The sequence below is a fragment of the Carettochelys insculpta genome, chromosome 19 (assembly GCF_033958435.1).
Source record: "Carettochelys insculpta isolate YL-2023 chromosome 19, ASM3395843v1, whole genome shotgun sequence".
Classification (NCBI taxonomy): domain Eukaryota; kingdom Metazoa; phylum Chordata; order Testudines; family Carettochelyidae; genus Carettochelys; species Carettochelys insculpta.
The window spans coordinates 1,521,953-1,531,469 of NC_134155.1; the positions used below are offsets into that span (position 1 = coordinate 1,521,953).

The following is a 9,517-nucleotide window of genomic DNA, read 5'->3' on the forward strand; positions in this document are numbered from 1 at the left end:
CCCTGGCGTGGCGCTAGGCCATACCTGCATCCCCCCTAGAAACACAGGCTGCGGCTGTGGGGCGCGCTGCTTCTGGCCTGGCTAGCCCCCGACTGCGGGGCGGCGGCCAAGCACTCAGCTCCCAGGGACACTCGCGCGACGCGACACCAGCGGCCGTGCTGTGCCTGTGGGGACGGTCACCGCTGGCCGGCCACTGCTCTTTGCACCGGATGTGCCCCGGCCGAGGGAGCTGGCTGGCGTGGGGCTGGCTGAGCGTCTCCCTGCCCTGCTGGCTTCGGTTGGCTCCAGCACCGTCACTCCTGCCTCCCCCATCCCCTGTGCCCTCCACCAGAACCCGCGTCCGCTCACGAGCAGCAGGGCGGTGGGGAGGCCACCGCGGAAGCAGCTGGGTGGTCCCTGGGCACAGGCCAGGCTGCCAGCAGGACCTCGCACGCTGCGGGGCCCAGTCCAGTTGGCCTAGGCATGCTGGGCCCTGCTTGTGCGGGGGCAGTGGGCTGCACCCTGAGCCGTGGGTGGGCTGGCTTTACTTGTGCACTTCTCTGTCCAAACCCTACATCGGGCAGCCACTGGCCTCCATGGGCTGCACTGCCAACCCCATCCTCTAGCCCTGCACAGGGCCCTCACCCCCAACCACAGGGACTCCACTCCTTGGCAGCGGGGAGCTGCCCTTGGCAGGCAGCTTCTGGCGCAGGCGGTGGCCAGGGCTTTTCCCTGGAGAGGACTTTGGCCCCGCTGCAGCCTGGTTGCTTGCAGAGCCCTCCTAGGGAAAGGCAGGCCACTGACCAAAGACAGGCGATGGGAGGGCCAGGAGAGGGCGTGCCACTGCTGCCCAGCCATCCCCGCCCATCACCAGCCTCTGCCGTCCTGGGCTCCTGCACAGGGCAGCCCAGCCGGCTGGAACACAAGGGCCTCCTTGCCTGGCAGGACTGCTCTGCTCCCTGCTGAGCCAAGTTGAGCCACCCCCACATGGCGCAGCTCAGGCGCCAGCCACAGCCCCGGGGCCAAGGAAAAGGAGATGGTTGCGAAGGCCAAGGGGCACCTGAGTCACGAACCACACCGGGGTCTGTGCCAGCAACACTGGGGGCCAGGAGCAGCTGTGAGCTGAGACACAGGCCAGAGGCCCAGGGACATGGCTGGCCTACGCTCTGCTCCCCTGGCTAGGCCAGGGTGAGGAGCCCAGCTCAGGGCACTTGGGGTGCAGCGCTGCAAGCCCCAGCCCCGTGCTGGTTGAGGGGGCAGAGCCTGCGCACACTGCGCTGCTGGAGGCATGGCCTGGATGGGGCAGGGTGCCGTGATCCATCCGCCAGCCCTGCCTGCCCCTTGGGAAGACACAAACCATCCAGCCCCAGGAAAGTCATAAGAACGGCCACACTGAGTCAGACCAAAGGTCCATCTAGCCCAGTATCCTGTCTGCCGACAGTACCCAATGCCCCAGAGGAGGTGAACTGAAGACAATGATCAAGCAATTTGTCTCCTGCCATCCATCTCCCGCCTTTGACAAAAGGCTAGACACCATACCTTACCCCTTGCTCATAGCCATCTATGGACCGAACCTCCAGACATTTACTGAGCTCTTTTTTAAACTCTGTTAGAGTCCTGGCCTTCACAGCGTCCTCTGGCGAGGAGTTCCACAGGTTGACTGTGCGCTGTGTGAAGAAAAACTTTCTTTTATTAGTTTTGAACCTGCTACCCATTAATCTCAATTGGTGTCCAGTGAGTGCAGTGTGTGGCAGTAAGTCTCCACAGCAACCCATCCCCTGCCCTCTCCCCTGGCTTCCCAGCACCCCAGATGCACAAGACCTGACCCGCTGGAAGGCGGCGGGGGCCAGGATCGCCAACTGCACTGCAGGCACACGGCAACTTCCCACCTGAGGAAAGCCCTGGTGTGGGATGGAGCTTGCTGGGTGCTAAGGACCAGCCCCCCGGTCCCACCCACCTTCTCTAATGCAAATCCAGCAGCCTGGACCTGGACCTGGACCTGGCAATGGGCGGACCCAGCAAACTGCTCCAAGCCCCTGGGAGAGGATGAGACCCCACGTAACCCACAGCTGGCGAGGTGCTCAGCGCAAGAGGAGGAGGTGCTGAGGGCAGCAGAACTGTACAACATGGGCGAGGGGGGCTCCCTCCGTGTGCCTCTCCCCTGGGACGCCAGGGCAGCATTTGGGATGAACATGGGCCGGCGCATGCTGGGTCAAAGGACACCCACCATGGCAGGCCCTGCACTGGCCCCAGGCATGTAGCTCTAGGTCCCACTGGAGTCTTCCTCCCTGGGGCTGACAGTGCAGAGGGAGCAGCAGAGGCCAGCGCGGGGGGACCACTGCAACCCTCCTCTCCAGGCACTGCCAACTGGCCAGGGAAACGCGCACGCAGCCCAGCGGCACCCGCTCCAAATGAGGGCCTGATGCTGCGCTGAGCACCTGACATGCATCCCCCACGGGCGGCAGCCGGAGTCAGCAGTGCCCAGGCCAGGCTCCTCCAGCACTGCTCTTTGCCCTCAACCCCGCCACAACCGCAGCAGGGGCCAACCAGCACATGTGCTGATCTGGCAAACGTGCCTCTTGCACGAGGCACAGGGAAAGGTCAGCTGGTAGGCAGGCTGTGCTAACCAATCTTTATGGCTCCAGGCTCTCTGATAAGCTCATTCTCCACGCAGCAGCAGATTCATGGACACTGCTTTCTGCTCCAAAGTCTGCAGGCCAAGAGTGAGACCGGTGAAGGAGCCAGAGAAGCGTGGAGAGCAGGAGAAAGCCCAAAGACAGCAGCAACCAGAGGACAAAAGGGCTAGAAAGGCTGAGCTTGGGGGAGCCATTTACAAAAGGGGAACACCTTAGCCTGGAGAACACGTGATGGAGGGGGACGGCCCCATCGCTCCCCAAAGACAGGATGAGGATGGGAGCTTTGGCTAGATCCCAACAAAAGCTTTCCCACCGCACGGGTGGGCAGGTAAGTACTGGTGCATGTTCCCACGGGAGGCTGCAGGACCCCTCCCGGGCAGCTTTATGAAACAGACACTTCATTGGCCTGCCTCACACAGGGAAATGAACTAGAAGTGGCAGCTCAAGGTCCCCTCCAGCCTTACCATTTTATGACTCCATAAAACAGCTGGCCAGGGCCAGGAGAGGAGCTAGGACCTGCTATTGTGGGAATGAGCAATCTTGACCTTGCTGCAAACCTGATTACAAGACTTCAGAGGGAATGTATCTGAGCTCTGCATAAGGGTTCCTTATCAGCACTGTCACTTAGTTACTGCACTGATAATAGTCAGGAGGAAACAAGCCTCCCATCTGCTGGATAGCAGCTCCCGAGACTCTGGGCAGACAGAGGTATTGCCCGGCAGGGGAGTCATGGGAAGAGGAGCAGCAGACAGATGACATCTCTCAAAGACAGGAGCCCCCAAAATAGCCTCCCCAACGCCCTCCTCCAGCTCAGTCTAGTAACAGGAGGAGCTCGGCCCTGGCTTTGCCACGGGCTTCCTCTGTGGTCTTGGGCAGTCACTTAAATGCTTACAGTTAAGGATGCCAGGGGCACAACCTTTGGCAGTTTTAGCTTTAACCTGCCTTCCACAGGCTGCCCACTGCAACAGCCCTGTGTCAGGGGCTCTGGAATCAGAGCTGCTGGGTGCTAGACAAGGGCCCAGGGTTCCTTGCCTGGGCACCTGCATCTGCAAAGCAGTTCCCACACAGAGCTTTACCTCTGCACCCCATGCTGCACTGCAGCTCCTGCTAACACTCACGTGTCAGCCGAGTGCCCACGGACCATGCATGCACTGCCATTCGCGTGCCCAAGGGGCACCCAGGATGGGGGCTGCAGTCCAACTGGGAGGAGGGAAGAACACGCCCCAGGCTCTCTTACTTCTCACACGCAGCATCACTGCAGGTGCCTGGCCTGAGCAGGAACACGCAGAGCAAGTCTCTACATGATGCCCACAGGGGCCCCGGGCTGCCTCCCTCCAGCCACTGCTGGGCTTCCTCCGCCTGCGGGGGCAGGGATTTGGTGGGAACGGCTTATTGGCCACCCAACGGGGTAGGACTTGCTCGGCGCAGAGGGAGTTTACTCCCCGGCATCACCCTCAGCACATTCTGCCAGATGCCACCCGAGGGCCAGTAGTGCACAGGCCTCCCTCGCTTTCTACGCCTTTATTGGTAAAATCGCTCGCACTGTGGGCCAAGAGGCGCCAGCGGGAGCACCGGGTGCTATCCCAGCTAGCGGCTCACGTTTCACTGGCTGATGAAAGGCAGGATGTCCAGCTACTCGGACCCATCAAGCTCCGTCATGCTCCTGGCCAACTCTTCCCAGCAGAGCAGGCAGCTGCACTCCAACCAGCCTGCTTAGCAACACCAGCCTCTCCCACGTGGTGACCGAGAGCAGGGCCTTGCGGGGAGATCAGGCAGCGTTGGTAAAGTGACCGTAGTCGGGTGAGGAGTCTGCGATTTCTAGCCACCTACAAGAGAAGGCACAGCCTGAGAGCTCTCCCTGCACACCGCCCCACTTGCAAATCGCAAGGGAACAGAGAGGAAACGGCCCTGCCAGAAAAGCTCCACAGGGCCAGCAGCTGACGCATGTCTCCTATAAACCCCATCCCAGCCTCCCTCCCTGCCCCACCAGCATCGACCAGCCCTGATGCCATCCCACTGCTCATGCTGCAGCTACCTGGGTGACTGGAGGAAGACAAGCTACTGAGGGGCTCCGGCTCTGCCTGAAGGAAACAGTGAAAGAGCAATACTGTGCCCAAGCTGCCGGCTCCCCTCTGGCCACAGGCTGCGCTCTGTGGGCTGGTGCTGAGCTCTGGGGAGCCCAGGCTAAGGGAGGGACCCTGCTTGTGGCTAGTGCCAGCGTGGTGCAGGCCAGCACCCCTGAGCACTACATGCACCGCTCTGGTAGTGGGCCTCCCCGCAACCTGGCCCAGCCCTGGCCATTCCACTCCCACGGCCCTGCCTTCAGCCCTCCCCCAGCGCTCAGCTCGGAGCTGTTCCCGCCCCTCCCACCAACCCCACACAGAGCAGGGGAGGGGGCTGCAGCATGGGGGAATCCCACAGAAATCTGCCTGGTTGTGAGCCTGGAGAGACCGTGGGCAGAAATGAGAGGCTCAGAATGTGGCACCAACCTCCCTCCAAAGAGCAGGGTTAGGAACCAGCCTCGTGAAGACCAATCCCATGAGCCCCAGCTGCAGCGAGAGCCGCAGGTGACCAGCTCTCAGACGTGCCGCAGAGCAGGGTCTGAGTTACCCAATCACAGCAGCGGGGACGAGCAGGACGACCGCGCCGAAGAGAAAGGGGAAGCCTCGCATGAACGGCAGGCTGGCAGGGTAGAGGGAGTTGAACACGCCGGTGGCCACGAGTGAGCAGAGACCTTCCAGGCAGGCAACCGAGGCAAAGAGAGCACCTGAGAGGCCAGCAAGGAGAGAGCTTAGCCACACAGATCCCCACAGGCCACCCTTCAACTGGACACCTGCCCAGGGCCAATCCACCCTGTTCTGCTGCAGCGCAGGCGCCAGGGCCTGCCCCAGACCCAGCCTGACGGGCCAAGCTCAGCCCGAGCGTGAGCAGGATAACTGACCGCCCTCCACGAGCTGCATGCACCCAGGCTGAAACCAAACCGAAGAGCCGAGCCCATTTTCCGGCTCAGTGAACGGGCGGTGCAGCAGGGATGCCACAAGCTGAGTTTTAGAACCTTGGGACCAAACAGCCCTCGGCTTCCCTCTGGGGGGCCCATACGAGCGGCTTGGAGGAACCCGCCTGCCCTCTCCCACTCTGCAGTGGCATCTCCAGCCAGGTGCACACCCTGGGGGTGGCAGGCAGAGCAGCGCAGCTCTTTGCAGTGGGACAGAAGGGTGCCCCACTCCCTGTGCTTCCGTTCTTCATTGCAGAGTTCTTACAGCAGCTGCCCTCATGCCGGCCAAGCCAGACCCCGCGTACTAGTGTTCCCAGAGTCTGTTGCTAAGCCTGTTTGCACTCTCATCCCTGTGAAATGTACGGACATATGTGGGCGGGGGGGGCGGTCCTTCCCTGTGACGCTTTCCTCTTGGACTGCCTCTGCCTACAAAAGCTGCCCACAATGCTGCAGAACCAGGGCTGGAGCCACCCGCATGTGCTGGGGTCAGACAAGCACCAAGCTTCCCCAGCCCATGTCGCCTGCCAGCAGAGGCAGGGGCACGACCCTGGGGCTCTCTGGGCTGTGCGCGCCATGCAGGCATCAGGGGGCAGGAGCGCGTCAGGCCCTGCTGGGGGTTATGCTGGGTGATCGCTTACCCTGATCTTTCTCATCCACCAGCTTGGACAGCTTGGCCCGGATCACTGGGGTGGCTGCCATCGAAAGAAAGAGGGCACCATAGCCTGAGAGCAAGACACAAGACACAGCAGGAAGTTCCCTTAGCTGTGGAATAACAAAGCCCACCCCTCAAAGCAAGCCTGTTAGCTGCCAGGAGATGCCAATGCCACCTCCTACCCAGCAGCCCATGCCCACAGCTTCCCTCTCTGGCCCCCTTAAGTGTCTATGTGCAGCTGGGGGCATGTGTGCACCTCCCTGGACGCCAGCTGTCAGGGGTCCATTTAACCGGTGCATAGGGACATGCTAAATCGACCACATGTCGCTCTCCGTCAAGCCTGGAACTTCATGAGGTCCTGAGGAGGAACAGTGGGGATGCCGCAGAAATTTGGCACAAGGTACATTGACTCCAGCTACGCCATTCACACAGCTGGAGTTGCGCATCCTAAGCGTAGGCCTGGCCTAAGAGCCCTTGTTTGTGAGGCCTTCAGGTGGCGCACAGCTGTCTGCAGGGACTCGGGCTAGCTGCAGCCCCACTGCCCCATGGGGACAAGAAACATGGGGGGACATGATACAACAGGTTCTCCCGCTGCAGAGCTCAGCAATTCTGGCATGTGGCTACTTTGGAGACATCTTGTCTGCTCTCCTGTCTCTCCAGGAAGATGCTGCCTTCTCCTCACCTACAGCTAGGGCATGGGCCACCTGGGTTGAGGGATTCAGCCTCACCTGTGAACATCAGTGGGGTTGTAGAAGCAAGTGAAATCACAAGCAGGCCCGAGATGTTAGAGAGCAACCCTAACACTGCAACCCAGGCGTCCTTGAGGCACAGCTGCAGCACCCGCAGCCCTGCCAGGCTGCTCAGGTAGGTCAGGTAAGCCACGGCTGAGCCGTAGCCAATGAGAGCCGAGCTCCAGCAGAGAGGGGAGCTGAGCTCGTACAGGACAAACAGCTCCCTGGCTCCAAAGTGGACAGTGACAACAAGGAAGAACACCAGCGAGTAGAGGGCGAGCTTCTGCCGGGATCCCTGGTGCCCCGGGGCTGCGTACAGCCTGTACACGGCTGCGTAGTGACGGAGGGTGAACAGTCTGGCCGGCTGTTTCTCCCTCACCGAGTCCTGGAGGCACAGGGCAGCATAGAGGGCAGCGGCGAGGCTGGCCGCGAACACTAGCCAGAAGGGGTCGATGTAGCCCTGAGCTCTACGCCACTGCCCACCGATGATGCTGGCCAGCATGCCCGCCACCCCCAGGCAGGCCTCCAGGACGGCCACGCGGAACGTCCGGGTCTGCAGGTCGCTGACGTCGGCCACGTAGGCAAAGGAGCTGGCCAGGATCAGGTTGTAGTCGCCTAGGAGGCCACACAGGATGCGCCCCAGCAGGAAGTAGCCCACGTGCAGCCTCAGGTACATGACGAGGAGATAGACAGCGGCCTGCAGGGCCATGCCCACAGCGGGCAGGATGAGTGCTGGACGCCGGCCCACGCGGTCGCTCCAGGGCCCCAAGAGAGTCACGGAGAAGAGGCCCACGAAGAAGCCGCCCAGGTTGATATAGAGGTTCCAGTGGGAGACTGAAGCCTCAACCTCCTGAGGCAGGACATGGACACGAGTCAGTGAGGGCCCTGCACCATACAGACCACCTCTACCCTGGCCAGCCCCCAGCACTGCCCAGACCTGAGCACCCCCGGACCCCACCACACTGCCCGGCCCCTCAGCACCCCACTGCACTGGCTGGCCCCCCCCAGCACCCCCCGACCCCACCGCACCTCCGGACCCCACTGCACTGCCCAGCCCCCAGCCCCCTCAGCACCCCACCGCACTGCCTGGCCCCCCCCAGCGCCCCCCGACCCCACCGCACTGCCCAGACCCCAGCCCCCTCAGCACCCCACCGCACTGCCTGGCCCCCCCCAGCACCCCCCGACCCCACCGCACTGCCCAGACCCCAGCACCCCTGGACCCCATTGCACTGCCCAGGCCGGCCCCCCCAGCACCCCCGGCCCCCACCACGCTGCCCGGCCCCCCCCCAGCACCCCACCGCACTGCCCGGCCCCCAGCGCCCCCGGCCCCCCCAGCAACACCAGATCACACCACACCACCCGGCCCCCACCACCGCCCGGATCGCCCCGGCCGCGATGCAAAGGGCTCGGTACCGGGCAGGGCAGCAGCCCGGGGCCGTCCCCACGTGCCCCTTCCCCGGCCGGGGCAGCCCCCGGGGCCGTGCCGCACCTGCCGCCGGGGGTCCCCAGCGCCGCTGGCGTTGCCGCAGCCGGCCGCGCCGCCGGCCTCCGAGCCGTTGTAGCCGAGGCGGGCGCCCAGCCGCTCCCACAGGTACTGGGTGCAGAGCGGCGCCTGCAGGCCCAGCGCCAGGGTGCCCAGGACCAGGGCCGGCTCCACCAGGGCGGCGCAGCGGCCGCGGGGCTCCCCAGCTGCGGGGCCCGGCCGGGCGGCCATGGCGCGGAGCGGCAGTGGCAGGAGGCGGAGCGACCGAGGGCTCCACCCCCGCGCCATGGTGCGGGACGGGCCCCGGCGGGGCTGGGGACGGACGTGGGCACGAAGCTGAGGGGCTGGGCCGGGGGGCGCACGTGGGCACGAGGCTGCGGGGCGGGGCCGGGCTGGGGGCGCACGTGGACGCGAGGTTGCGGGCTGGGGCGGGGCCGGGGGGCGCACGTGGGCGGGAGGCTGCGGGCTGGAGCGGGCCCGGCCAGCGGCGCATGTGGGCGCGAGGTTGCAGGATGGGGCGGGGGCGCACGTGGGCACGAGGCTGCGGGGCGGGGCCGGGCTGGGGGCGCACGTAGGTGGGAGGCTGCGGGCTGGGGCGGGGGCGCACGTGGCACGAGGCTGCGGGGCGGGGCCGGGCTGGGGGCGCACGTGGACGCGAGGTTGCGGGATGGGGCTGGGCCGGGGGGCGCACGTAGGTGGGAGGCTGCGGGCTGGGGCGGGGGCGCACGTGGACGCGAGGTTGCGGGATGGGGCTGGGCCGGGGGGCGCACGTAGGTGGGAGGCTGCGGGCTGGGGCGGGGGCGCACGTGGGCGCGAGGCTGCGGGGCGGGGCCGGGCTGGGGGCGCACGTGGGCGCGAGGTTGCGGGATGGGGCGGGCGGCGGCCGTAGGGCGCCCAGCGGGAGCGACAGCACGTGCGGATCGGGCCCCTGCGGCGGACGGCGCCAATCGTCCGTCTCGCTCGCGGCACCTGCCGGGACAGGGCCGCATCCCCGCCCCCGCGGGACACGTGGCGCGCTCCGAGCCGGCACCGTCCGCAGCC

At 64.8% G+C, this 9,517-nt stretch overlaps 1 protein-coding gene across 2 annotated transcripts; it reads right to left on the reverse strand.

Moving 5' to 3' along the window:
* Positions 1-4,121: 4,121 nt before the first annotated feature.
* Positions 4,122-8,783, reverse strand: SLC46A1 (solute carrier family 46 member 1). Of its 2 annotated transcripts, none has more exons than XM_075013698.1 (5): positions 8,483-8,783; positions 7,477-7,843; positions 6,249-6,332; positions 5,226-5,382; positions 4,122-4,441 (listed from the first exon to the last, which is right to left on the reverse strand). In XM_075013698.1, exons 1-5 carry the CDS (start codon positions 8,762-8,764, stop codon positions 4,384-4,386), a joined length of 948 nt encoding a protein of 315 aa, XP_074869799.1. In that variant the 5' UTR covers positions 8,765-8,783; the 3' UTR covers positions 4,122-4,383. The 2 variants fall into 2 exon arrangements, with proteins under 2 accessions (XP_074869799.1, XP_074869798.1); XM_075013697.1 differs by having other exon boundaries at positions 6,991-7,843.
* Positions 8,784-9,517: the final 734 nt, after the last annotated feature.

Coding starts and splice junctions, on each gene's coding strand:
- SLC46A1 (XM_075013697.1), bottom strand. CDS start 8,764: ATGGCGCGGGGGTGGAGCCCTCGGTCGCTCCGCCTCCTGCCACTGCCG. Junction 5,383..6,248: donor GGTGGATGAGAAAGATCAGG/GTAAGCGATCAC, acceptor CTGGCCTCTCAG/GTGCTCTCTTTGCCTCGGTT. Junction 4,442..5,225: donor GTCCCCGCTGCTGTGATTGG/GTAACTCAGACC, acceptor CTTCTCTTGTAG/GTGGCTAGAAATCGCAGACT.